Source organism: Aspergillus vadensis (genome assembly GCF_003184925.1).
Source record: "Aspergillus vadensis CBS 113365 unplaced genomic scaffold BO88scaffold_3, whole genome shotgun sequence".
NCBI classification, from domain to species: Eukaryota; Fungi; Ascomycota; class Eurotiomycetes; order Eurotiales; family Aspergillaceae; genus Aspergillus; species Aspergillus vadensis.
The window spans coordinates 868,713-895,716 of record NW_020292041.1 but is presented as its reverse complement, the minus strand read 5'-3'; the positions used below and the strand labels follow the sequence as shown (position 1 = coordinate 895,716).

General features: G+C 50.6%; 11 protein-coding genes across 11 annotated transcripts; 5 read left to right on the top strand and 6 right to left on the bottom strand.

Annotated features, from left to right (window-relative positions):
* On the top strand, window positions 1-6,016 carry BO88DRAFT_473451 (putative NF-X1 finger and helicase domain protein; the record flags this gene model as incomplete). Its single annotated transcript, XM_025711776.1, has 5 exons — window positions 1-1,931; window positions 1,991-3,428; window positions 3,481-3,587; window positions 3,636-5,799; window positions 5,849-6,016. Exons 1-5 carry the CDS (start codon window positions 31-33, stop codon window positions 6,014-6,016), a joined length of 5,778 nt encoding a protein of 1,925 aa, XP_025566566.1. The 5' UTR covers window positions 1-30.
* A 1,348-nt stretch (window positions 6,017-7,364) lies between these two features.
* On the top strand, window positions 7,365-7,828 carry BO88DRAFT_450158 (uncharacterized protein; the record flags this gene model as incomplete). Its single annotated transcript, XM_025710547.1, has 5 exons — window positions 7,365-7,382; window positions 7,429-7,485; window positions 7,535-7,550; window positions 7,598-7,714; window positions 7,761-7,828. The coding sequence occupies 5 exons, from the start codon at window positions 7,365-7,367 to the stop codon at window positions 7,826-7,828; spliced, it is 276 nt and encodes a 91-aa protein (XP_025566565.1).
* A 486-nt stretch (window positions 7,829-8,314) lies between these two features.
* On the top strand, window positions 8,315-9,975 carry BO88DRAFT_441329 (serine-type carboxypeptidase F; the record flags this gene model as incomplete). Its single annotated transcript, XM_025709869.1, has 5 exons — window positions 8,315-8,399; window positions 8,443-8,588; window positions 8,632-9,052; window positions 9,108-9,785; window positions 9,845-9,975. The coding sequence occupies 5 exons, from the start codon at window positions 8,315-8,317 to the stop codon at window positions 9,973-9,975; spliced, it is 1,461 nt and encodes a 486-aa protein (XP_025566564.1).
* A 405-nt stretch (window positions 9,976-10,380) lies between these two features.
* On the top strand, window positions 10,381-12,034 carry BO88DRAFT_358701 (zinc-dependent alcohol dehydrogenase). Its single transcript, XM_025703796.1, has 10 exons — window positions 10,381-10,585; window positions 10,664-10,749; window positions 10,800-10,848; window positions 10,912-10,993; window positions 11,049-11,070; window positions 11,127-11,207; window positions 11,252-11,351; window positions 11,399-11,449; window positions 11,495-11,561; window positions 11,611-12,034. The coding sequence occupies exons 1-10, from the start codon at window positions 10,437-10,439 to the stop codon at window positions 11,998-12,000; spliced, it is 1,077 nt and encodes a 358-aa protein (XP_025566563.1). The 5' UTR covers window positions 10,381-10,436; the 3' UTR covers window positions 12,001-12,034.
* Window positions 12,035-12,152: 118 nt separating this feature from the next.
* On the bottom strand, window positions 12,153-13,315 carry BO88DRAFT_358699 (cutinase family protein). Its single transcript, XM_025703795.1, has 3 exons — window positions 12,976-13,315; window positions 12,640-12,857; window positions 12,153-12,533 (listed from the first exon to the last, which is right to left on the bottom strand). Exons 1-3 carry the CDS (start codon window positions 13,168-13,170, stop codon window positions 12,167-12,169), a joined length of 780 nt encoding a protein of 259 aa, XP_025566562.1. The 5' UTR covers window positions 13,171-13,315; the 3' UTR covers window positions 12,153-12,166.
* Window positions 13,316-14,452: 1,137 nt separating this feature from the next.
* On the bottom strand, window positions 14,453-16,042 carry BO88DRAFT_411672 (trehalose-6-phosphate synthase; the record flags this gene model as incomplete). The annotated part of the gene is made up of 4 exons (XM_025708050.1): window positions 14,453-14,856; window positions 14,904-15,280; window positions 15,331-15,691; window positions 15,766-16,042. 4 exons carry the CDS (start codon window positions 16,040-16,042, stop codon window positions 14,453-14,455), a joined length of 1,419 nt encoding a protein of 472 aa, XP_025566561.1.
* Window positions 16,043-16,450: 408 nt separating this feature from the next.
* Window positions 16,451-18,518, bottom strand: BO88DRAFT_381610 (putative nuclear envelope protein Brr6). Its single transcript, XM_025704592.1, has 3 exons — window positions 17,947-18,518; window positions 16,976-17,877; window positions 16,451-16,931 (listed from the first exon to the last, which is right to left on the bottom strand). The coding sequence occupies exons 1-3, from the start codon at window positions 18,059-18,061 to the stop codon at window positions 16,593-16,595; spliced, it is 1,356 nt and encodes a 451-aa protein (XP_025566560.1). The 5' UTR covers window positions 18,062-18,518; the 3' UTR covers window positions 16,451-16,592.
* A 101-nt stretch (window positions 18,519-18,619) lies between these two features.
* BO88DRAFT_401859 (uncharacterized protein) lies at window positions 18,620-19,327 on the bottom strand. Its single transcript, XM_025705949.1, has one exon. It carries the CDS (start codon window positions 19,312-19,314, stop codon window positions 18,949-18,951), a length of 366 nt encoding a protein of 121 aa, XP_025566559.1. The 5' UTR covers window positions 19,315-19,327; the 3' UTR covers window positions 18,620-18,948.
* A 2,307-nt stretch (window positions 19,328-21,634) lies between these two features.
* cwc26 (putative cell cycle control protein (Cwf26)) lies at window positions 21,635-22,904 on the bottom strand. The gene has a single exon (XM_025705948.1). The coding sequence runs from the start codon at window positions 22,821-22,823 to the stop codon at window positions 21,795-21,797; it is 1,029 nt and encodes a 342-aa protein (XP_025566558.1). The 5' UTR covers window positions 22,824-22,904; the 3' UTR covers window positions 21,635-21,794.
* Window positions 22,905-23,014: 110 nt separating this feature from the next.
* Window positions 23,015-23,699, top strand: BO88DRAFT_441323 (MGMT family protein; the record flags this gene model as incomplete). Its single annotated transcript, XM_025709868.1, has 3 exons — window positions 23,015-23,196; window positions 23,299-23,425; window positions 23,507-23,699. The coding sequence occupies exons 1-3, from the start codon at window positions 23,082-23,084 to the stop codon at window positions 23,697-23,699; spliced, it is 435 nt and encodes a 144-aa protein (XP_025566557.1). The 5' UTR covers window positions 23,015-23,081.
* Window positions 23,700-24,135: 436 nt separating this feature from the next.
* BO88DRAFT_331779 (serine/threonine-protein kinase) lies at window positions 24,136-26,180 on the bottom strand (the record flags this gene model as incomplete). The annotated part of the gene is made up of 5 exons (XM_025702693.1): window positions 24,136-24,573; window positions 24,624-24,855; window positions 24,902-24,989; window positions 25,038-25,828; window positions 25,972-26,180. 5 exons carry the CDS (start codon window positions 26,178-26,180, stop codon window positions 24,136-24,138), a joined length of 1,758 nt encoding a protein of 585 aa, XP_025566556.1.
* Between the last annotated feature and the right edge of the window lie 824 nt (window positions 26,181-27,004).

Here is a 27,004-nt window from a genome sequence, read left to right as displayed (position 1 = left end):
GGCTCTCCTAGTGAGCTGTCAGCCACCCAAATGCAAAGTTTCCTTGAAGCTGGCCTAGCTATGATCGACGAGTCACCGGACACACGCAGGACATTTGTTGAAAGTCTGGCCACCGAGCCTGGTCTTCGCAAAGTTCGACAGATAGTTGAGACTCCATTCGCAATGACTTACAGCGTTCTGAAGCCTATGTTTGATCCACATTGTATATTGTTCCTTCGACTGGTCTCTCACAGTGAGCTACTATCGTCACTTATACTTGAGAAGGCTGTGGGGACAATCTACAATGTCATATACGGTCCCAGTGGTCGAAGGGCAGTTGAGTTCTTCACAAGAATGACAGACTGTCTCACCCAGATCAAATCCGATGGCAGAGATCAGATTTCTGTCCAGTTTGGTGCTGCGCGAAGCGAAGTGTTGTCTCTAGTTTCGAGGGTACTTCTCAGTACTTTGACCTTGAATCATGAAGCTGCAATACAGGTAGATCTCAGGAGCATTGCTGGCAGGATTTATGACTGCTGTCATGCCGATAATGCCAACGCCGGGGCCGGCGATGACAGCTTGCAGCGGGCATACGAGGACATACTCAAGATTCGGGACTTCCTTTCTATGGGGGACTCAATTCCTATATCACAAAAGCCCGATAAACTTCAAGCCATCAGAACCAATCAGAAAGGCAGCACGAGGCATATTGTTGACCTCCCCGGCGAATTGTCTGAGCTTGGCCCTCGCCACGACAATGACAAATCGGCAATCTCGGATATTCAGATCCTGCCTACAAAATCAGAGATACTGAATGCTGACCGACCTGAGTTCCTCCCCGCACGATGCGCTACCGATTCCCCCTTTCTGCATCACGAGCGGGGCATCCGTCGACTTCTCGATAGTCAATTCCGCCTTCTACGGGAGGACACATCTGGTTTACTTCGTGAAGGTATACGATTAATCATACACACATGGGCACTGATTGTCCACGGAACAGACTGGCGGCTGAAGCGCAAGTCTCTTCGTGACAATATGCCAACTCCGGTCCGAGTGTATTCAGGAGTCGAAATTCGACAAATAAAGTCAGAGCAGTTCAGAGGGATCGAGGTAGACTTGGAATTTGATCAGCTTCCTAGACTGAAAAATGTAAGTCCAGCAAAACGAAAACAGTGGTGGGTTGATTCAAAGGCGTTAAAAAAAGGATCAACCCTGCTGGCTTTGTTGGACGCAGAGGATGTGGATGACACATCCGCGATCTACTTCCTTGTCTCGAAGAGGGAGACCAGCTATATCGAGAAAAGCAAGCAGGGCTCTGTCCCGGCCGACCGTGTCAACGATGTAGTTAGCGATGGCAATAGAGCCATGGTTACGCTGGGGCTAGTAGGACCACCCAAACCGCAAGACATGGAGAAGCTTGTTTTGTTCTCGAGAAGCAATCCCTTTCCCCGACCACTCATACTCGTGGAATTTCCAGCCATTCCGTACAATTCTTTTGAGGGTATTCTGAGATGTCTTCAGGTGCTACATCAGAATCCAGCACGCATGCCATTTACTGCATGGCTAGCTCCGAGTACCGATAACCATGAGATGTGTTCAGCTTTAACGGAAGGTAGCACCGACGCTGGCAATATCAGTATACAACCCCCTGCATACTTCCGAGACAACCTATTACTCGACCTTTCTTGCCTTCGAGGCCAAGGCGATGTTGAGGACGCAAGCCAGATACTGTCTATGTCTCTTTCCCACGATCCTAAGATACTTTCCGCAGACCTCTCCAGGGTAACTGATTTGGACGAAGGCCAGGCAGACGCGCTCATTTGGGCACTACGGCGGAAGATAGCTTTGATTCAAGGCCCTCCAGGGACTGGAAAATCATACGTAGGGCTACAGCTAGCTCGATGTCTGCTGTACAACAAAGATATGCTGAACCTGGGCCCGATACTATGTGTGTACGTGAAAACTCCCACATTTTAATCCATACAGTAATACACTAACTTGTATGTCGCAGATGCTACACCGCTCACGCACTTGATCAATTTCTCGATGGTCTTCTCAAATCGGGTGTTACCAATATCATCAGGATCGGCCCCCGCAGTGCCTCTCCACATATCGAAAGGCTCTCCCTGGAGATAAGAAAGCAAGAGCCAGGACCACGAATTAGAGGTCTTCCTAGGATAAAGGATGAATCGCGAGTGAAGTTACTCAGCATAAGCTCAAGAATTGACGAACTCCTGAAGCAAGCCCAGAGCGGCTGTCACAGTCTCGTTCTTGGGGTTTTGAAGAAAAGATTTCCCTCCCACTCCAACCGCATAACTTCGGGGTCTCCTGGCCAAACGGACACTAATGCATTACAAGCGTGGGTTTCTGGCGATGCCCCTGGAGACTGGAGCGATGCTGATATTGTGCGCTCCATTGACCGACTCCTGCAGGAGGACGTCTGGACGCTCAAGGCTTCTGAGCGAACTCGTCTCCTTAGTTACTGGCAGGAGGCGGCTCTCACAGAGATCAGTCAACAAGTATTGACACTTCTAGAAGCTCATTCAGCAGAAAAGGAGCGATATACCTCAGCCTTCAACATATCGGATGTGCAACGCCTAAACGACTGTCAGGTCGTAGGCGTAACTACTACCCAACTAGCAAACAATGCTGATTTGCTTCGAAGCCTCAATGCAAAAGTGCTCATCTGTGAAGAGGCAGCAGAGGTTCTTGAGTCGCATGTTCTAACTGCGCTAATACCTTCGATCCAGCACGCTATTCTGATAGGAGATCACTTGCAGCTACGTCCACGCATCTCCAACCTTAGGTTATCAATGGACTATGAACGGGAGAGCCCAAAGTACAACCTCGATGAGTCATTGTTCGAGCGACTAGCAAACTTCCGGTTGGGAGAATCAACATCTAGTGAAGGTGGACAGAACAAGCAGGAATATAGCTTCCCTGTGATGCAGTTGAGCCATCAGCGGCGGATGCATCCATCCATTTCCGAACTGGTCCGCGAGACTTTATATCCAAAGCTCCAAGATCATCCAACAATGGCCTCTTATCCCCTTGTACCTGGCATTGCCCACAGATTGTTTTGGCTCGACCACTCTCAGTGGGAAGATCCGACTGATCCTACAGAGCCAATGCAAAGCAAGACGAATACATGGGAGATTGGGATGGTGACCGCATTGGTGCGACATCTCTGTCGACAAGGCAAGTATGGGCCCGGCGAGATTGCCGTATTGACGCCATACGTTGGACAGTTGAGAATGCTCAAAAATGTCCTGGAAAAGGAAATGACCCTAATAATCAGCGAAACGGACTCGGATGTACTCGATGAATCTGAGGGGTTAGAAGTGAGTGGAACCTCTACTGCGCATGGGAAATGGTGTGGAAAGCAGAGGGCCCCTCAGAAGAGAAGCCTCCTAGATGTCGTTCGATTGGCTACAGTCGACAATTTTCAGGTAGGCGATACCCCAAATTTGCAAAGAGTAATTCTAACACACTTTCTACCAGGGCGAAGAAGCCAGTGTCGTTATTGTCTCCCTTGTTCGCAGCAACAGAGCCCGAAATTGTGGGTTTCTGAAGATGCCAAATAGGATCAACGTACTGCTCAGGCAAGTGTTACACAGGGATTTAACTTATTGTATAGATGCTGACTTGGTCTCCAGCCGTGCCAAACATGGCATGTATATTATTGGCGATGCAAGTACGGCATCAACCGCGCCCATGTGGTCATCCGTTATTCAGCTACTGGAGAAAGGCGCCAATATTGGCCGGGAACTTGAGTTGCGTTGCGATCGTCACCTGTCCAAGGCGTTCTACGTTTCTTGCCCGAATGACTTCACCATACATGCCCCTGAAGGCGGATGTGCAGAAAAATGCCGACTAAGGCTAGACTGCGGGCATACCTGTGCTGTGAAGTGTCACTCAGAAAGACAACACAAAGCAGTTAAATGTATGGAGCTGTGCACTCGGATGAAAGATTGCGGCCATGCATGTCCAAAGAAATGTCATGAACAATGTGGGGAATGTCTGCAGGTGGTCCATAATGTCCTCCTCCCTTGTGGACATCTAGCGGAGGCCGTGGAGTGCAGGCAATTGGATAATCTCGCAAACGTGCGGTGCACTAAACGCGTTTCCCGCACTATGGATCGCTGCGGCCACAGTGTCGAGATACACTGTTTTGAAAATGATGGTGCAGTGAATTGCTTTCATCTGTGTGACAGCCCCCTGTCTTGCGGGCATACCTGTCGACGTCTATGCTGGCAGTGTAGATACACAGAGGGCGACTCCTACCACATTGATCATGGCCGTTGCCGAAACCCATGCGGTCGGGGATTCTCGGCTTGCTCGCACAGCTGTGGCCAACCATGCCATCAGGGTAAACCCTGCCCGCCTTGTAATTTGACTTGCGAAGTGCGTTGTCGGCACAGCCGTTGCGCAAAGACATGCAACGAGCCGTGTCCCCCATGCGCAGAGACATGTGGATGGGGCTGTGAGCATCGCGAACAGTGCAGTATGCCATGTGCTGTCCCATGTAACAACATTCCTTGTGATTTGCGATGCAAGAAGAAATTCACAAGCTGTGGGCATCAATGCCCTGGTATCTGTGGGGAACGTTGTCCGGATCCTCGTTTCTGCCGCCTGTGCTGTGGACCAGATATCCTGGAGCAAAATGTTGATCTTATCGAGCTCAAGGCGTACAAAGACGTGGACATCGACCAAGATCCATTGGTATTCCTCTCTTGTGGTCACTTCTACACAGCAAGCTCACTGGACGGCATAATGGGGATGCCTGAACATTATGAAGTGGAATCATCTACGGGCAGGATACTTGGCCCGAAACTTACACACCGATTATTGGATTCTGGGCGTCCAAAAGGGTGTCCTCAATGCCGTGCACCACTTCGTGATATCGATCGCTATAACAGAATGATCAAACAAGCATTCCTCGATGAAGCAACGAAAAAGTTTGCCACTCAAGCAAGCTTGAAGTTTAATAACCTGCTGGAAGAGGTTGAGGTCTGTGAGAAAGATATCGAGCGCGAAAAATCGGGTTTTGTATCTGAATGGTTGCAGGAGTCAGTCGGGATAAGAAGTGCCGACGAGGTCAAGCGCTCGGTTGAGGCTTATCGTGGAAGGGGAAACAGACTGTTGGGCAAACTCAAGGAGTTCACCAAATCTGTGGCAAAATCTGAGCAGCCGTTTGGGAGGGTCAGTGAGATACTCGCGTCAGCAACAGCGAGGAAGGCTAGCATGCCTGCACAACCCTTCCAATACAGTGAATCGTATATTCAAACCGGTTTTCAATCACGCGGCCACGTTCTCGCTCTTCGACTCACCTGGGCCCTTTTCTGGAACTTTGACTCCATCTACAGCAACAAGCGAATTGACGCACGCATAAAGATGACTCTGGCCCAAGTGGTAACGAATCAGATTAGTGGTCTACTGAGTCGATGTGAATCTCTGGCGAGGGATTGCCAGAAGGCTAAGTTTCTGCAGCAGGAGGTAGAGTCCCGAACGTATCATGCTATGTTCTCAGTGCTTTCCCTTAGCAATCAGGAAGCACGCGGTAACCCTGTCGAGGCAGCCATTGAAGCAAAGATACGGGAAAAGGCACTGAAAGAGCTGAAAGATTGCGATGCTATTTGTTTGCGCCATTCTAAAATTCTATGGTCTCTCCGTGAGGACATCGAAAAAGCAAGAAGACTGGTCAAGGGCGGAACATTCTACAGTTGTGTTACCAGCGAAGAAAGACGGCAGGTGTATCAGGCCATGGCGGCACAGTTCAACGGTACAGGCCACTGGTACTATTGTGAGAATGGGCATCCGGTATGTGACCTCACCATCAATCTCGTCGAGTACTAACTTGGATTGCCAGTTTGCGGTGGGAGAATGTGGGATGCCGATGGAAGAAAGTCGCTGTCCGCAGTGTGAGGCGCCAGTGGGCGGACTGAATCATGAGTTTGCTCAAGGGATCCGCAGAGCAGATGACATGGATGTGGAGTTTGGCGGTTCCCTTTCTCTCGAGGCGGACGCAGACTGGTAAGGCGCCAATCATATGATATTGATGTTGAGGTCGTTAAAATATGCACATGCGAGAGATGTTTCTGTAGTATATTGCGCCAGAAGCTAGCTAGCAGAATGATCATCGGCTTCGCGATAGCAAGGAGGTAAAGTAAAACCGTGAACCCACTACTATGGTAGCACTAACTATTACATGACATCCGACAGCTCTGAATACCTCTGTGTGTAGCCAATGTAGTTGATCGAGTATTGATTTTCAAGAAGCATGCACCACAAAACTCTTCCAGCTATCTTCCAAGTCCGAGTGCAACCCGATGCGATGCGGGATTTTTGACAGTGCATCCACGTCACGCACTCCCACCCCAGTGAGTATCATCAACCCATGTAGAAGCGGTTGCAATGGTCATGGTGTATCTAGACTCTCAAAAACCGGGATTATACCAAGGAGTGGCTGCAATGTGCTGGCCAGCCTTATCGGGCGGGCATCCATTCTGGCCGGGATGGCGTGCAACGTGTCTCGCCTCGCGTCGGCGGCATCTTCTTCCACTTCCCCTCCCCACTGCCCCTCCATCCTCAACCCCTCGATCGGCATCCACGTCGACTGGCAGGTGCAAGCTGCAAGCTTTCGGAACCCAGGTATGAATCTGATACGCCAGATGCGTTTCTCGGAAGTCTGCGACGCTGCAGCTTCCTTTCATGCTCCCAGCTTCCATCAAGGTGCTACCTCTCGCTTTATTCTATCGACAGGGATAGCATTGGCGTTGACGGTGCAGGGACTGATGTGACCGACATAGCTGGGTGTAGCATGCAGCAGGAAATAGTGCTACCTCCGGAGCAGAAGGGCTTTCACTACGGTTTCACGAAACTTGAGTTTGGCAGTGTCTGGTGGCCATACCACCCGTTGATCGCTGTCTTCCCTTGAACATTTGAATTCTCCTTCTGCGATACACCACACTGGCAGGTTATCGACACTGGCAGATGGAGGTATCGACAGCTGCAGGTCGATAGGGTCAGGCATTGCTACATGCAGCTATCTTCGAATACCCCGCAGTCACCATCTACCAATCTCCTAGGCCATACATCGTGTCAATCAAGAGAAACGTGCATTATCCAGCTTTGGTCGAATAGCCATGAATGGCGTCGGATGCATGCTGTACGTTGCAATGCCCAAATGAGGTCACCCAACAGATGCGTCTGTGATAGCCAGGCTATGGCTATCGCGCATATCGTGCAAAATCGGACTGGAAGAACGTTATGGAATGGTCAGGTCCAAGAACATAAAAGGCGTCAAGAGCCAGCTGCTCTCTTAGCATCTACAACTCCATCCTCATCCTAATCTACAAGCCATAAGCCTCCGATTCTCCGCCACCATGCCTCAGGACATTAAGGTACGAAAACACACATCATTCTTGTTTCAGCTACTGATCTTTATAGAACGCCCACTACTCCTATGACTACCTCCATGGGTTGAGGGAGAAGTACGAGAAGTCGGTAAGTGTTGCTCGACACCCAGGTCTGCTCATTTCTAACTGTCCCCTAGGCTCAGGACTTCTGCCGTGAGTATCTACAGAGTTATGAGTCGAATGGATATTAACAGCAGCAGGCGGTATGACCTTTGAGGACGCCCTTGCCCATGTCAACTCCACCGGCCGCACAGACTTCACCCGGGAACAGTTGGAGGCCTTTGACACCAACCATGACGGCAGCATCAACTTTGCTGGTGAGTGTCATAGGCATGTCTCGAAGAGGGCTACTAACTGGAATAGAATACATGGAATTGATGCTCAACAACGACAAGGAGCTCGCGTTCCGTAACGCCAAGTTCATCGCTTAGATTGGGAGGATCGGCCGGCTCTGTATATAGGCCGCGATATAGCATGAATAAATGATTATGACAACTATATTTATGTCTTTGTTGTTTGAGTCCGCCACAGACTCTGTACTGTGTAATCGCATTCCTCGTCATTCTCACATCAAATATTAGTAATAATTCTTCCTGATGTCAACATTCAAAGCCCAGCATTCCACAATATTCATATGATGTCATGTCTCAATCCCTAACATCTTGCTGAAACAGGTACCGCTCTGTTATTTAATCGAGCAAACAGTATAGTAGGAAGGTCACCCTTGCATGTGGTATGATACTATTGGCGGCATCCAGTGTTGATCGTATTCAATATGACCAGTAGTCTCCACTTCAGCAGTGGGTTTGTGATAGCCAAGATATCGGCAGTAGACCTGCAGAGCATCTACACTTCTTCATCTCACCTCACTTGTCCCTCTCTCACTACATCTTCAATTCCACAAAGTTACAGACATCATGTGGCTCTCTCTCGTGTGCAGTATTCTGCTGCCACTTGGGGTAGTCAACGCCCAGTCTCAGTACCTCAATGACAAAACCAAAGGTATACCACATCACGTCAGTTCGAAGTCCACTAACAGCACTAGAATTCGTCGTCAATGGCTCTGCCCTTCCTTTTGTCGATTTCGACATTGGCGAGTCCTACGCGGGCTACCTCCCCAACACGCCATCTGGCATCTCGAGCTTATACTTCTGGTTCTTTCCTTCTACCGATCCTAATGCGTCCGATGAGGTATGTCGACCCCATTTCATTCCCTTCCATGGCTAATAGGCAGATCACCGTCTGGTTGAATGGCGGCCCAGGATGCAGCTCTCTGGCAGGCATCATGCTCGAAAACGGTCCCTTCTTATGGCAACCTGGCACCTACCGACCCGTGCGCAACCCTTATTCCTGGAACAACCTCACCAACATGGTGTACATTGATCAGCCTGCTGGAACGGGATTCTCGCTTGGTCCGTCCACGGTGGTCTCGGAATTCGATGTAGCGAGACAATTCATGGATTTCTGGAGACGGTTCATAAATACGTTTGATCTGCAGAATCGAAAGATCTATCTCACTGGCGAGAGTTACGCGGGGCAGTATATTCCATATATCGCGTCGCAGATGCTAGACCAGGATGACGATAAGTATTTCCGGGTTGCCGGCATCCAGATCAATGATCCGTATATCAATGAGGTGCCAGTTCTGCAGGATGGTATGGTGCCCCTGACAGGAGTTGGTGTTTAGTGCTCTAACAATGAGGACTGCAGTGCCTGCTCTTGCGACCGTTAACCAGCACCGCTCTCTTTTCCCCTTCAATGACACCTTCATGAGCCAAATCACCCAGCTTTCCGACGACTGTGGCTACACTTCGTTCCTAGAAGATGCCCTTACCTTTCCACCCCTTTCCAAATTGCCATCAGTGCCCTACAATGCCAGCTGCAACACCTGGGAGACCATAATCAACGCCTCGCTAGCTCTCAACCCATGCTTCAACCGCTACCATATCCCCGACTCCTGTCCCATGCCGTGGAACCCAGTCGGGGGTCCCGTCGTCGGCCAGGGTCCAACCAACTACTTCAACCGCAGCGACGTCCAGAAGGCCATCAACGCTTACCCAACGGACTATTTCGTCTGCAAGGACGGAATCTTCCCGACGGCCGACGGACTGGACACATCTCCCCCAAGCTCCCTGGGACCGCTGCCGCGCGTCATCGAACAAACCAACAACACCATCATCGCGCACGGCCTGATGGATTTTGAGCTCCTGGCGCAGGGAACCCTGATCAGTATCCAGAATATGACCTGGAACGGGAAGCAGGGGTTCGAGCGGGAGCCAGTGGAGCCGTTGTTCGTGCCGTACGGCGGATCATCGGGAGGAGGTATATTGGGAACAGCACATACAGAGCGTGGATTGACGTTCTCGACAGTGTTCAGTTCAGGACATGGTAGGTCCCCTATCCCACCCAGTATGCGATGAAGCGGGTTACTAAATGGACTGGAATAGAAATCCCAGAATATGCACCGGGAGCAGCATATCGCCAGCTAGAGTTTCTGCTAGGGAGGGTCGCGAATCTGTCAATGGGATTACCGGAGACAGACAACAATAAAAGCAAAATGCATTATTGCAGGCAATAATTGAGCAGGTGCAGATGACGGAGCAGAATGGTCGAGCTGTCAGATCGGATGATTGTTCGGCAATGAGATCAGTTAGTGAAGCTAAACTAGCTCTGCTGAACTTGCTTCTCCACCACAGCTATCGCCAACATAATCCAATCATCACTGCAATTCTACCTTGATCCCCTCATCGTAGACCCGTAAATCCGACAAACAATATACTAGACGTGAACATCTTCATCAAAGGCCAATCAAGACCCCCAATTCGATATGGCATCTTAATGATCGACATCATCGATCCGACCTCGGATCGGAAATTCCCCCAAACTGTGCCGCGCTGCTGGGTCCACCCCGCATCTTCACAGTCAAAATTTAATAATCCCCTCAATTAATTAATCCCTTCTCCATCTTCCACTTACTTTCCGTGTTCCCTCCCATACAATTTATCCCTTTTTGTATACTTACTGTAGTATCTATTCACAATGTCACCAACATCCATACCAACCCACCAAACCGCCGCCTGCATCGACAATCCCAGTCCGGGCGCGACCCTCACTATCCGCCATGATATTCCCGTTCCGGTGCCGGGAGCGGGGGAGGTTTTGGTCAAGTTGGAGTATACGGGGTTTTGGTAGGGAGCCAGACACAGAATGGATCTGATTTATCATTAATATATGAATATGCTGATGGGTTGTGTTGCAATGGATAGTCACTCCGATCTGCATAATATTAATGGGGACTTGGTCATGACGACGAATGTTCCGGGACATGAGGGGGTGGGGAGGGTTGTGAGAGGTGAGAATGCCGAATGGAATTTTGAAGTGGATCGCGACTGATGGGTGTAGTTGGACCTGATACTCCGGCTGAGATGATGGGGAGGAGAGTTGGTGTGAAGTATATTATCCCGGTTTATAAGTCAACGCTTTGGTGGGATAGACTAATGAGGTGTCTATCTAGATGGCTGTATAAGTCATGCATGAAGTGTCCGACGTGCAAGGTGCAGTATACGAATTGTCGGAATCAGGATAATTCGGGGAGGGTGAGTATTTTCCACCCTAGTATACCTTCGGAATTGATGCTAATGATGGTGATAGAACGTTCCCGGGACATTTCAACGTGAGATATCTGTTATGCCATATTAAAGAGGATGCATCCAGCTAATAATGGTATAGAATACGTCGTCTCTCCTGCGAACTTCGTCTCTCTGATTCCAGAGGATCTGAATCCCGAAGCTGTCGCGCCGTTGCTATGTGGTACGTTTTCACTTTCTTCATCAAGATTACCACTAACCGGTTAGCCGGCCTCACCATGTACGGCGCACTCAGCAAGGTACAGAAGCTATATGAAAAAGGCGATTGGGTGGTTATAATGGGTGCAGGTGGTGGACTGGGCCATTTGTATGTCTTCCGTGCCGATATCACGGACAACACTGATGGGTGTATAGGGGCCTTCAAATCGGCAAAGAAATGGGATACAAGATGATCGCAGTAGACAGGTACGCCTCTTCCCATCTTTGCCAGACAGCACTAACATCTCTCAGCCCATCCAAGAAAGACCTCTGCCTCGCATCCGGTGCATCCGCCTTTCTCGACTTCAAAGATGACAACGTACACCCCCTCCCTTTTCCACCTTTACATATATACTAATGCTTAACAGTTAATCCACAACATCCAATCCCTAACCGACGGCATCGGCGCCCACGCTGCCCTCATCGTCGTCGGATCCGAAAAAGCCTACGAGCAAGGCGTTGCTCTTCTTCGTCCGCTGGGGACGCTCGTATGCGTGGGCTTTCCCCGTCCGGACTTCCATGTGCCTGTGGCACCGCACTACTGCGTGGACTATGGACTGCAGATACTCGGTAGCGCGGTGGGTACGGAGACGGAAATGCAGGCATTGTTGGAGATGGCGAGGGCAGGGAAGGTGTCGACGCATTACGAGGTGTTTGATCTCGAGCAGATCAATGATGTCGTGGCGAGGATGAGACGGTATGCGGTGAGTGGGAGGGCAGTGTTGCGGATTCCGGAGGCAGCAGTTGCGAGGATGTAACTGTACAGTAGATGTCAAATGTACTCGATAGCACATATAGTGTATACCAAATCTTATTCCAGCTAAGTACAACATAACTAATCAATAGTATCAACTACTAACCAAACAACAACTGACCCAGTATATCCCCAACCCAACCCACTCATCCCCCTATTAAATCACCCACTCAGAGCCCTCCAAAAAACGACGCCAACCCACCCGCCGCCGACGAACTACTCGCGGCATCCGAGCTCGAGCTAGAACTAGTAGTAGTACTAGTACTCGTCGACGACTGAACCTTCTCAGCCAAAAAGCTCGCCGCATCACCCGCATCCAACCCATACGTCAAATGCATAGCGGTAACAATCAACGTATCATCACAGACCAAATCACCGACGGCACAATAAACCTTGACATCATCCTTGGGATAGTTCGGGATCTGTCCATGGTCTTGCACGTTTCTCGTGAACCCGAAGAGCACTACACCCTTCACTTGGTCTCTCACTGTCGTGCTGAGTTCTTGGACTGCGTTGTCGATTACGGCGCTTCCTTGACTGTACCCATCCCCAGATATATCAGCATATGTTTTTTTTACTTTTTCTTATCCTTCTGAGGAAGGTAGATGGATAGGGAAGAAGAAGGTGATGGGGGAAGGAATACCTATAACCACCCGCCACAATCTTCGTATTAGGACACTTCGAATTCGCCTCCTCGAACATCTGCTTCGCGGCAGAGATACTCCCCGGATCAGTGTTCTGGGGTAGCGCATTCTGCACCAGTCCGGCGCTGTATTGGCCGCCGACACCCTGGCAGGCGACTTTATCGGATCCGAGTTTGGATTTAAGGCTGTCGCAGAGGGGAGGGCCGATTACGGTGCCCTACATTATCCATCATTATTATATTAGCATGTGATGTTGTTTTACTTACTACTACCCACTTTGTGTTGTTCCTGGGTAGTAGATGATTGATAAAGAGAAGGTAGTATGGGGGGTATACCATATTCCCCAACTCAGTCGATCCTCTCGCAAAGATCAACGTCACATCCTTGCAGCTTCCCTGCTCGAGTTCGTTGGCTGTAGAGCCCGTGCCGAATTGGCGGGCGTAGAGGGATCCAGGGTCTGATGCTAGTGGGGTGGAGATGGCCAGGGTGGCTAGGGAGGCGGTTAGGAGGAGGGATTTGAGGGGGGCCATTTTTATTCCTTTTTTTGTTTAGGGTCTTGGGAAAAAGAAGAAGAATTAATGTGTGTGTGCTGCGCTGCAGGCTTTGAAAAGAAGAATAGAATTAGGGTAGTGGTAAAGAAGGCGTGAGAATGAAAGAGGGACTGAGTGAGTGGACTGGCTGCTCGAGTCTGAGTCTGCCTGGGTGTGTGTCTGGGGGATCTACTACATACTTATATACATCTTTCCATTCTATGGATAGTTAATTAACTACTGCTGTTACTATTACTACTGCTAGTAAGTACACTAAGACAAACAAGAAGATTCTGAGGTTAGTCTCTCCGTATACATTGTGTTAGGTAGGGCAAGACAGGGCAAGCAGGGTCCGACGCAAAAATGAGTCGAGATGAAACAGAACTAAACTAAACGAACTAGACTAGTACCTAGTCAGTAGTAGACCCTTTCAACACAGTCAGTCCACTATCTAACGAACTAGCAAGTATACCCCGGGCTCAGCAGTGGGAAAACTGTTTCAGGGGATCGGCCGCTTTTCTACGCTGGGAATAGTTCCCCGGAAAACCAGGGTTCACAGGCATCCATCCATCCCTATCAGTTAGGGTTCCTCCGGAGTTCATCCGACGTGTGTCCGTTCATCCACTAGATAGATATCCAGGGACCAGGGACCCTGTTACAGGTTGGTTGGTTGCCTTGGGCAGGGCATGTGGGTGATTAATTAACCTGTAGCGGGTGGCTTTTCCACCGTAAACTCAATTTCTATCCTAAACCTCGTATTCTTATTGACGACTGATGGTATGTATGGTATAGGCAACCACGTTCACAATCAACACAACCGTTGTTTCGTTTTAGTTGGGTGGAAAAGCTTGTCGGTTTGATCTGGTTTTTGGGTCGAGCGTCTTTGCCGAGGTAAGGTTGGATGGTGGATGGTGGATGGGGGGGATCGTCAGGGACGGAATTGACTGATTGAATTGATTTACTGTTGTCATCTAGGGATAAGTTCTTCTGGAATGCCGTCTTTTTCTTCCGAAAGGATCAATATTTGGTTCGGGGTGGAGAGGGCTTCACTAGGATTAACGGTCCATCAATCAATTAGAGTCATGCTCATGATCACGTCGAATGTCTACGAACTAGGTTAAATGAAACATGCCGTGTCTATCGTCTTCTCGATTTGTGATCTTGTGCTATCCACTACACATTAAGTATCTTCTAGTCCTGCCACCACCCGGATAACCCGGAAGGTCCTCAATGTGCCGTGTGCGTTTTCAACGGTCTGTCTCTGACACCGTCCGTGTCAGGCTCAATTCCCGCCGTCCACATGCTTGGTCAATGTCTCGATGAAAGACTCGCCCCATTTCGCACTTGTGTTCGTCTCGATAAAGTGTCGCAACGTTTCATACCGAGACTTGCGATCCTCGTCATTCATTGTGACCGCTTGATGAATCGCATCAACCATCTCTGACATGTTCGCTGGATGGAAAGTAAGACATCCCTCCTTCATAAAAGACGCCGCGCCGGCAAACTCGGATAGCAGGAGCACTCCATGCCGCTGCGCCTGGCACGCAACGTACTCGAACGAAACTAGGTTCATCCCATCCCGCGTCGAGGTCAGTAAGCAGGCATCGGCAACCGAGTACAGCGCCGTCAGTTCGCTGAAGTTGACGGACCGGTGCATGTAAATCAGAGGACAGCCATCGGCGGTAGCTACATCGTCAGCACCATAGACCAAAATCATAGCATAGGGTACTCACAATGCTTGCCGTTAATCCTCCCAGCCATCGTACTCAACTCCGTCTCTAAGTCCTGATACTCCTTCACATCCTCCCGACTAGGCACCGCCACCTGGATAAGCACCACCTTATTGCTCAACTCCGGATACTGATCCAAGAAAGCATCATAGCCCTTCAACTTCTGGTCAAGCCCCTTGATATAATCCAGCCGATCCACCCCAACAATAACCTTCATCCCCGAATACCTGCGCTGCAACTCCTTTATGCGATTCTGCACTTCCTCATTCTGCAGCGCATCCGTAAATTTCTGCGGGTCGATACCGACAATGAACTTCTCCGCAACCACCTCATGACCCTCATACTCCAACGCCCCTGACTCTTTCACCTTCGCATCGGCCCTAACACACTGTCAGCACATCCCGGTACCCACAAGAGGAACACAACCTACAGAGTCTCCGCGCAAAGCACAAAATTCCTCTTATACTCATCCGTATGAAATCCAATCACATCACTCGCCAGCAACCCCCTCAACAATTCCTTCTGCACCGGCAGACCACGCCAAAAGTCTCCCGCCGGGAACGGCGTATGCAGCGAAAACCCAATCGCGCAATTCTTCCCCGCCAGACGATCCCTCAACAGCCGCGGCAGCAGCATAAGATGGTAATCATGCACCCAGATCAACGACCCCGGCTTGGCTGCCTCGGCGATCGTATCAGCAAAGATCTCGTTCACTCGTTGGTATGCTTCCCAGGGACCGTCTTCGAAGTTGATGCCGGATTGGTAGTGCAGGATAGGCCAGAGGATGGCATCTAAATCAGAGAAATATATATTAGCATACCCTACTCATCCTATGTGAGATATAGAAAATTTGGTGGCATCGCACTAGAAAAGTTATTATAGTGATTGTTCGCCAACTCATTATCCAAGAAAATCGGCACAGCATTATGCTCATCCAAGCTCTGGCGGACTTGTCCCTGTTCCTTTTCATCGGTCACATCAATGCCTGGCCATCCGAACCAGCTGAAGGTCGTGGTTTTAGTCAATCCTGATAGGGACGTGACTAGACCTCCACTAGAAAGGGAGGATTCGTATCCCGCGTCGACCTTTTTCAGTGACAGGGGGAGACGGTTCGAAACGACGATGAGGTTGCGCTTCGTCATGCTGGGCTGATTGGTAGTAAATCAACGCGATCAATGAAGTAAATTAATTGCTATGTTTCGAGCTGCATGTTGCGCTGAGCAAGGCGCGATGGGTTTGTATAATATCTCCGGCGGCAGAGCAATACGTCAGCATGAGGGCACGACTCAGGCCCGCACGGGTGGCAGAGGGGCACCCAAAGAGTCAAATGAATGCCTTATTTCACCCCCTGGAGGGGCACCCTGTATTTCATGTCTGGACCGTGGACGGATCTCCGCTGCTAATGCAACGATGTTGCGATTTTGCCTGGTTATGTTGGATGTGTCAAGCTGGGCCGACGCGGTGGCTGGTGATCATCCAGCCGTGGCCGACGTCATTATTGGTCATCTGACCCTATAAAACATAGGATAATAAAATGGGGATTACGTCCAGTAGGTGACAGCATGGTCAATGTTATTACGTATATACACGAACAGTAAAATCCAATCAACTCCAGTCCAGTCTTTTCATTCCGCCCAATGCAGTGCCTGTGCAACTCCGTCTCCCGCTGATGCCACAAAGTGTAGAATATGCCTACCTCATCCGCTTGGATGGACTCGGCGTACGCATACGAGATTCCCGCTCGCGAGTCCGCTCAGATACAAAGTCCTTGGTCGCGGCCTGCTCCAGCATGAGCGGCGCCTCTGGCTTCTCAAACCCTGTAGCCCCCTGATTCGGCGCTCCCATGTATCCAATCGAGTTATGCTGGTAGGGGTATTGAGGCGGCGCAAGCGACGGGTGATGCTGTGCAGACGACTGTCGAGAATAGCTAGGGGGCGCAGAATAATCGTGTTGGTTGAGGCGGTTTCTGAAGGAACGGAAGGACCAGTTGCTGACAACGGTGACGGTCGAAATCGTAGCAAGGAAAAACATCTACAATATTAGCCGAGAACTTGCTTTGGGGAGGGTAAACCTACAATCGCCTTCCAGCTGATAGGGTCGATAAAGCTGTTGATGATTACAGCCATCGTATGCGCCGACACCTTAGCCCGCCCGACCTTGGCCGGATCCCGGTTCATGCATCGCTCCCAGTTTTCACACACGCTTTCCAAGGCCGGCAGTCTATCCCCTCCTGCGCATCGATTGTCGACGTAACTCTTCGCGCATGCCGCCATTTCAGCCAGGATCGTATCCGACACCTCCTCGGCCGCCTGCTCGAATTCTGCCCGGATCGCTGACACGAACCCAAAGACCACATATACCGCAAGCGAGAACAACGACAGGTTCACCACCAACTGCGCCCACCAAGACAGAATGCTAGGGACATTCGGATGTGCTTCCAGCAGAGCAAAGAAATCTGAGAATGAAGTCAGACGTGATCCCGTTTGAGTCGTCTCCGGCTGGCCTGGTCCCGGCTTCTGTCTTTGCTTGGTTGGCTTGAGCTCACTGCTGCTTGGTCGGTCACTCTCATCGTCACTGTCCCTTCGTAGTTGTAGATCCAGCGCCTTGTCCCTCCGCCGTCTCTTCTGTACCCGTCGTGCCAACGCGTTGGAGTAGTGGCTCACGCGGGGTATCTCGCCGCGACCAGGGCTCGGCGCGAACCGTCCGTACATGCTGAACAGCGAGTTCCGATGGGCTTTCGGTTGCTCGGGGGTATCTTCGTTGTCTGCGTGTTCGGGGGAAGACATGTTCTCGGCGCCGGACGAGAAGTCGACATCGAATTTGCGAGGCGTCATGAATGCTGACTGGTTAAAGAACGGCTTCGGAGTCGCGGGGGGTTGCTGCGTCTTGGTCTGGGAGAAGAGGAAGGGCTGGGAGTTGGGCTCTCGCAGAGCGGGCATCGTTTTCTTCTCTGGAGAATCGAAAATGCTATGAGGGCCTGTGGAGGAGCTGGTTAGGCGCCAAAAAACAAATGTTTGTCTCCAAGAGAGCTGCATCCAAGACCCACGTTTCTTCTGATTGTCATGCTGCATGCTGAGCTGGTAAAAGGGCGAGGTCACATCTCCGGGGGCCCTTGTCTGCCATTCAAAGTCCATCGGACTCTCCGCCGTTCGTTTGTCCATCTTGAGGATGGTGACGACGAAGTGAATGAAGAATGAAGATGGTTGGTGGAGATGAAGTGGTTGTGACGACAATGAAGGGTGATGAGAAGGAAGATCGGAGATGCGGACTTTTCCGATTCCTGTCTTTTTTGTTTTGGTAAACAATCCAGACTCGCCGCCGAGCAACGACTGGAGTCCAAATGCCACCCGTGGCAGTCGCAGTGATATACACGATCTTCCTTTTGTTTTATAGTAATTTATTTAAAGTGGGCTTAATGTAATGAAGTCGATATCCAAGTCGTATTAAATTGCATGCGGCTGCAGACAGTGCTGGACTGTGACGTGCAGCAATCGCCCAGATGCACCTCACGGTCGCAGTTGTCCTATTAATAGCCTGACAGTCAGTAATTATGATCGCCAAACGAATGAATGGCTGGCTACTTCCATTCGAACAGCACAATTAAGGGACTAATCCAATTAGCACAATGGCATGGCATTTGCGGGGGGCCATCACCCCGGACTCCCGTTGCGACTCGTCGGTCGCGCCCGCTTAACCTTTATTCCCCACCAGACTACCCTCTTCTCTCGAAAAGTGTTCTTGAAATGTTATTTCTGTCATGGTAAACATGATTCCATTGCTGGGATAGTATATTCGGTCTAAGCAATACTACAGTGGGGATCATTAATGAACGCTGAGAAACAGAAGAGGACAAACAACCCCGGACTTCCTCCGCGTGTCGATCACAACAGAACGAGTGACTGGAGCAGGCGCAAAGTGATGTACAACATGCAGAAATGTCAAAAGGAATCAGTGATCAGTCTGTGTCCAACGCCAGAATCAAGGACCGTGGTTAGGGATATCGACGCCAAAAGCACTAATGAGAAGAGGAAGCAACAGACGTGTCGTGTCATAGCTTGATCCGATCGACCAGCTCAAAGTCATCGTCGTCAGCCATGTAGCCCAGGGCTGTCTCACCCTCATAAGAGATCATCTCGTACTCCTTGACAATCCGCTCTGTCTCCTTCGTCTCGAACTTCTCGACAGCCTTGCTCACAGCATCAGAGAGTATAGTCTGGCCCGCCACATCATAGTCACGCAGCGTATCCTTCCCCTCGGCATCATCGATAATCTTCTCCGCCGCGGCAGGGTCATCGATATCATCGCTGGAAGAATCCGACGTTGCACTGTCGAGAGCCTCCCGGACGTCAGCACGCAGGGAGATCTTGGCATCGCTGAGTTGATGGTTGGTTTCAGCCTTTCGCTGGAACCGCATATGGCGTGTCAAGCTAGCGGCTGTCAGCGACATTTCTAGTTGTCAGGCATGGAAACATACGTTGTGTAATGAGTAGCTGGCATCCTCGGCCTCGCCTTATGCAAGACATGAGAGTGGACAGCTTGGCTATAACGAGGCAGGGTAGAACGGCTGCCGTACGCCCACTTGGCCTTGTGGTCGTGAGCCCTTTTGGCCTCAACGCCAGCACGACGGATATCAAGCAAGGAGTCAGACATGACTAGAGAGGATGGTTTGGTGTCGACGGATGCGGGAGAAGACAGTCTCGGATATATACAAGGAATAGGTAAACCACACTCGGGGTGATGGGTGGCGCTTGCCTCTGTTATTGAGGGATGTTTGGAACAGGGGAATATAAAGCCAGGAAATTGAGGCGAGAGCGGTGGACAAAAGACTGAATACTAAGGCAGACCCGCGAACCAAAAATCTCCGATAAACAATAAACAAGAGAGGTTACAGGGCGTCTTTGGTCTGAGTCATAAAGAGGCCCCGGCTGGGCTTCCAGTCATCGACGACCCGAGGATGTCGAGCGGCAAATGCGCAGGGTAGACTCTCAACGATGGGTGAATGAGTAATAAAGAGATCTGGCAAGGAGACCCTTCTCTGAGCAAGTCGAGAAGAGGACAGAAAAGAGGCAACAAAGTGACACCTTGGGGGCGAGCTCGTCATCCAGGGGAAGATATAACTACTATCTCCAACCGCACGCGCTCCGAGGGGGGAAGACTAAATAGGCAGCACGGGGTCCGCGCGAGGCGATGCTGATTATGGCAGGTCATCTGTTGGAAATCATCTATCGTCATCGTAGCCTGTAACCTGTAGCCTACTAGCTATTAACTAATCCAAGGAAAAGACTATCTCTACTATCGGAGGGGGTGGGAAATCAGCTATCAATCCGGCGCGGCAGTTACTAGACTATTCCCCCCTGGATTGTTATCGTTGCTGCTGCTGCTGCTGCCGATCCCCCGAGCGCCACTTCTCGACCCACGGTTTAGCGCCCCCTCACTCTGCTTCTCACTAAGTAGTTCAGTCGATTCCCGAGGTTAAACGCGCAAAATGCCAGAATTCCAGCCTTTGGGAAGTTGGATCTTGCCGGTGGTCCTTTTTTCTTCCAAGGCTGAATGGGAAAGGAGGATCCCTCCAACAATAGGGCCAACTGCATGAGATGTGATCCACTGCCTCAGGCACGTTGTGGTCGATCTGGAACGTCACTTGTCAAGGATGGCACGGTAATTAACTGCATGCTGAATGGATCGGTTCCTCTGGATCGGAGTCTCTGTCTGGGACAAGGAAAATGCCGCCGTAAATCAAACCCTGCATCTGCCAATCGCCTCTGCTCGTGGTTACCCGTGACGTTCCTGTTATCGCTGGGCTTGTCCTGCTGAGCGGGTGATCCCATGCTCCGAAGCCATCTGCGATCTGACCGTAGTTAGGGCGGGCAGCTGACTTGATGGCTGCGCCAGTCACTTGCGATGGATGTAATGTGATGTATGCAGCTTAGTTAATAAGATTGTGACATCAGCTGGAATGTTGTTTGCTGCTGATGGACTGATTAGACGGATGTAGAAAGGAAATACTCCTGTCTGCTAGTTGCTTGGCTCGTATTGTTGAGGGTCTAATGGTGCTTGTGCATTGTGTTAGGTAATTATCCCACGCTTTGTGTTGATTATACTGTCATCTGAATGTATTCGACTTCCATTTAAGCCATGAATAATACTAACAACTGTCTACTGGTAATAATGCAAATACAAGGCTATACTCTCTACAGAGTACCTAGTAGATGTCGTAATACTATCGTGCTAAGGCATACTATTATGAGACACAGCCTCGAGATCTAGACTGCCAATACCCCACTCTCAGCCTGGCAGTAACAAATTGAGTCATACCATGGCGTCTAAAGCAGATCCCAAAATGTTCCCCGACTTCTATGACACTTGCCTACCACAGTAGGATACATCAAAGGAATCTACCCAGAAGTACTACGTCTACCCACGTAGTCCACAGCCTTGTCTGGATTGATGATCTTATAAAAGTCACTTGGCATGTGTCATAATCCAGATTTACGTTGGACAAACTGCAAGTTGAGCCCATTTTATTATGATTCATGTTCTCTCAGTTATTGGCTGGGCTATCTTGCTGATAATCTCGACATGCATTGGGGGCGGCTAGGCTTACGGAGTAAAGCAGCGATATAGCCGAGGTACTATATCGTCCAGATCACGTCTTTGCAACTTTCCTCTTCCGTGTGGTGTCAAAGATAGTACATACCAAACGCATTTACTTCAGGAATAACTTCGAAATCGACCCTCTACATTAGGAACCAGATATCAATCATAGTAAACCAAACAATGTATTTTTCCGGCAAAACACCACCATGCATGCAATCCATATTACTATCCATCTAGCGTCCAGCACCAGATGCCAATCCCAAAGTACAAAGCAACACCATACCATAATACAATACACTACTCATCCATCTGCCACTGATAATCCAGCGCCTCCAACCTCCCCTTCCGATTCCTAGCCAAAAACCACTCCTTCTCAAACCCATTCCCGCGATCCACCCCATCCCACCGATGTCCAGGACGAATACCATACCGATTCGGCGCAAACCCTCCCTTATACAACGGCTTGCCCGTCCGACTCGTCCCTCCCTCCTTAACACTAGTCAAGAACTGCGCAGCCGGATCATTCCACCTCAACTTCCCCTTCAACTCATCATTCAGCTCCTCATCCTCCGCCGTCCTCGCCAACGGCATAGCCCTCACATCTCTCAACTGCTGCTTCCTCTCCTCCCTCTCCCTCCTCTGCACATCACCCATCAGCGCCTCCTTCGCTTCTTCCTCCTTAGCCTTCTTCTCCTCCTCCGCCCGTCTCGCCTCCGCCCTCTTCAACGCAACGTTGATAATCCGTCCACTCGCATCACGATAAATCGTCTCCTGCGCTTTCTCCCCCAACGCTGACTCCTTATACTTCGCCGCATCCGCCTTCTTCTTCCTCTCCTGCGCAGCGACCATCGCCGCCGTCTGCGCCGCCGTCTGTAATCCCGCCCGCGCCCCGGACTCCATCTTCACCCCTCCATCATCGTCATCTTCCTCCATCCCCTCCACAACCGGCGCATCATCATCCCCCTCATCACCACCCCCTTGTTCGCGTCGCCGTTCCTCCCTCTCCGCTATCGCATCCGCTAATATCTTATCCGCCGCGTCTTGCTCAGTACCACCCGGTGTAAGAGTCTTCCACCCGGAGGTCTTCTTCCGTCGGAACTCGCCCGTCCGAGCACCCCTGACTATTGACGGCGCGTCCTCGTCATCATTAAGGAGATTATTGCCTGCGGAGCGGAGATCAGGCGGGTCGTCGTCGGCGATGATGAGACCGGTGGGTGTGGAATCGGTGGTTTTGGAGCTGTTCTTCTTGCGTTTCTTCTTAGGACGGTCGGGCGCGGGGTCCGCGTTTAGGTAGTTTTTCGCGAGGTAGTCTGCTAGGGAGGACATTTTGTAGTGTATGTATATTTGGGTGGGTGGTAGGTAAGTAAGTGATGGAGTAGTGTAGTAGTGTAGTAAGTGAAAGGTCGGTATCTGATAATCGGACGAGGGATTTTCCGGGTAAGCTAACTGCAACTACCTACCCCAGTGATGTAGTTTATGCCTTAGGCAGGAATGTAATACATCTACAAAGAACATACCATCTCTCTCTCCCTAACACCATACCTATATACCCCATAATATAAACCAAATGAATGAAATAGCAAAATGCCCCGCACCGACGAAGCCGACCACTTCATCAACGCCGTCTACTCCGCCGTACAAGAGATCCCTCGCGGAAGGGTAACAACCTACGGCCATATCGCGACGTTATTAGGATATCGTATGTAACCCCAACCCATCCTTTCATAACCACATCCCCCATCCCACATCCACCATTTAGTAACCCTACACATCAACGATATGATAATGACAATAGGATTAGCAAAACGCCCCCGCCAAGTAGGAATCAGCCTGAAACATCTCCCCGCCGCAGAAACAGACAACTATTTCCATTCGGGGAATGTGCCCTGGCAGAGGGTTATTAATTCCAAGGGGATGATTTCGCATCGGTTTGTCTTCCCACCTGTTCTTACTGTTTTGGGAAGGGGGTGGTGGGTGTTGGCGATGCTGATATGTGTACCGTACTGTAGAGAGCCAGGGAGTGCGGAGAGACAGGCGGAAGCGTTACGCGGGGAAGGGGTGGAGGTGGAGGAGGATAGTATGGGGGAGTGGTATGTGGATTTTGGACGGTATGGGTGGTTTCCGGATATTTTGCCTAGTGAGGATAGTAGTGATTATGATGAGGGTCTTCAGGATCGTCATGGTGATGAGGGTGGTAGTTAGGCTACGGTTGACTATTCCAATGGTATAAGAACAGTGACTTCCATTCATGCACACAGTATCTACAGTTCCCCTCGGATAGATCCCACTTTCGGCCCATGCTTCCCCCCATCAGCAGTGGGAGCATGTATCAAACATGGTACCAGACACGGACAAGGAAATAAGTAGGATAGGATGGTAAGCTCGCGACTCTATAAGTGGAAAGTTGAGAGAGAAATCGGACAGAGAAAGAGAAAAAAGAGGTCGGGGGAGGGCAGTGCGCATGCAAGCATCATGTTCAAGGCAATCATAAACATCCAGTGAACGGCCAACGCAGCCAAAAAGAAATGGTAGTAGAGTATAAAGAGGTCCGCCGCACGGTAACAGAAACAAGGAAACTCGTCACCCGACTCGGCTGACGCTTGTGGTCAGGAGTCCTCATGCCTAAATGTACTTTTGTTTATCTCCGTTTCACTTCCATCGCCCATCCGTCAATGCCCTCGCCGCGGCTGCCGGGCGTTATGCCCAGATCAATCCCGTCCATACCGGGTGTATCCCGCATCCATTCGTGGGATGCCATGCCGCCTGCATTGGCGCGCCGCTCCGGGGACACTTCGAGCATTGGCAGCAGAAATTCGCTGATGCGCATGCTTTCCTCGACCGAGAAATGATACTTCTCCCGCAGCACATCCGGCAGGGCCCAGTGGCGTAACCGGTGGATGTTGCGCAGTTCGCCCTTGCGGTTGAAAATCTCCTGCGACCACTTGCCCGAAAGACAGAGAGACTTCGGGAAGGGTCCCAGAAGCTCAATGATCTGCGCGATGTGATCGTCGTCTTTACCATACTTGGTACCTGATTGCGGATCAAAAAGATAGTCGCCAGTGATGAGTTCAAACACCTGCAGCAATTGATTAGATTCTACACGACTGACGGGGCTATCGGACATACCATGCAAGCCATACTCCAAATATCTGTGCTCGCGCCCCATTTCGAGCCCAGGATAACTTCAGGCGAACGGTACTGTCGCGTTTGGATGTCGTTGGTGAAATGATGGCCGACCCAGCAGGCATTGCCCAAATCGGCAATTTTCACGGAGATTATATCACATTCCGGCTCTTGCTCCTCGCTCGACTGAGACTTGTCGAGCGAAATGCCCGATACCTCCCGTTCCAGCAAATCACTGTAATCATTAGCCATATCCCTCAGGCAAAAAGAAGATAACATACGCAGTCTTTTCCCGTTGCTTCTGCTTCTCATCATCGTCCTTGATTCCGAGCATCTCCTTCATCGATGTACTTTCTGCATTGGGAGTCACTAGACCAGTCAGCAATTTCGTAGCAATGGCTAGACGACGGTACATACCAGACGACTCGCTGACCATCTGACTAAGACTGCTGTGAGAGTTTTGCGAACTGTGCTTGAAGTCGAAGCTGGTATTGAGCGGACTCGGCAGCGGTTGACTCCCAGTGATCAGGGTCCGGCGCCGTCGCCGACCATTGCGATTGTCTTCCTTCTGCTCCTTCTTCGCCTCTTCCTTGACGTATGTCTTCACGATCTGCTCCACGTCGCCGATTTCGATCAGCACGTTCTCCGGCTTCAAATCCGTGTGGATGATACCACACTCCCGATGAAGGTAGTCCAATCCAAGCAGCACTTGTTTTGTGATCTGTTTCACCAAAGCCATGGGGATACCGCGGTGGTTCCATCGCTTGATCAACCCGAGCAAATTTTCTCCCAGCACTTCAAACACCATACACACATGAACCCCGTTGGGGCCCTTGTGCTCAAACGAGTCCAGCAGACTGACGACATGTTTGCGACCGGGGTGGGAGGGTTTGGCTTGGACGATGCGGTTCAGCAGCTTGATTTCATCGATGGCGGTTTCGGTGTAGTGGGCAGCGGAACGGACGACCTTGAGGGCGACATGCTTCCCAGTTGTGGTATCGCGGGACAACCAGACGGTCGAAAAGTGACCCCACCCTAGCTTGCGCACGACCACATATCGACCATTGTTGTAGGTTTCACCGACGGAGACCGGGTGGTAACCACCCTTGCAGTAGTCTTCCGAGTCCTCTTCCTCCGCGGTGGTCTCGAGTTCTTCGCCAGAGGATGAAGAGGACGAGCGCGATGGTGGGACGCCGTATGCGGGAACCCTGCCACTCATGGCGGTTAGAAAGAATCAGGATGTGGCGGGGAAAACCAAAAGAAAGAGAAAGGCGGGAGGAAGGGAGCAAAGAAAACACGGGCAAGCAGGGAAAAGGAATCTAGAAAAAGAAAGAAAGGGTAAAAGCCATACCCCTCAGTGGTAGTGGATGTGGTGGTGGTGGTGGTGGTGGTCGCTGGGTCGACTCCAAGCGTGGCGGCTTCGTTGGTGACGATCGGCTTTAAGTCGGTCCCTTTTCTTCTCTTCTTACCGCCATTGCCATTGGTAGCGGAGGCAGCGACACTACTCGCCATTTGCTTCCCTTTATTGAGAACGGCCTTGGTGATATCAACCCCATCCATGATGCCACAGAATTGCGACCGATCGGATCGGAAAGTAAGTTGGGGGTCAAAAAGGGGAGATGCAAAGCAGAAGGAGTGGATGGCGGGCGACTCGTAGCGACAGGATTCAGCTGGAGTAGTAAATGCAGTTGGTGGTGGTGGCCGGCGGCGGCGACAGCGGAGGAGAAGGCGGGTTGGCGCTGGACTGGTTTGGTTTGGCCGGCTTTTGGTTGTGCGAATCTGAGGGGTTGGTTTGGGTTCAGCAGCGCCCACAAAACGCCAATGCCAGAAGCAGCAGACACTCACCTGAGGAGGAGAATCCGGGATAAGAGTATAGGAGATTGTGCACCGGGAGGATGATGGTGGTGTTCACAATCGAGTAATTTCAAAGAATGGCCAACATGGACTCCAGAACATGGAAATGAAAGCCTAATACTACTATGAAACCAGTGCAGATGACTGGGGCTGGGCGGATGACGCAAACGATATAGACGGGGCGATTGAACACGATGGATGGAGCAGGAGAGCAATGCAACGAGGGGCTGATCACTACTCGTAGATCCGGTAAATCTCACTACCCTTGAATTTCAACCAGTTGGAAGTCCAAAAGGGGGAAGAGGAAAGGACCACAGGAATGGATAGAAGGGACGTGAAAGATCGATGATGGAGATCGACAAGGAATGTCCGCAAGCGTAGATGAAGAAGAAGAGAAGAAGAAGAGTTAGTAGTAGTTGTTGACCACCCACGCATGTGGCAAATCATGAATGGGCTATGGATCGATTCACCCGGTTGGGCCTGAGTAAAGTCTTCAGGCTCAAGCATATACATCGGTCAACGTTGAGGGA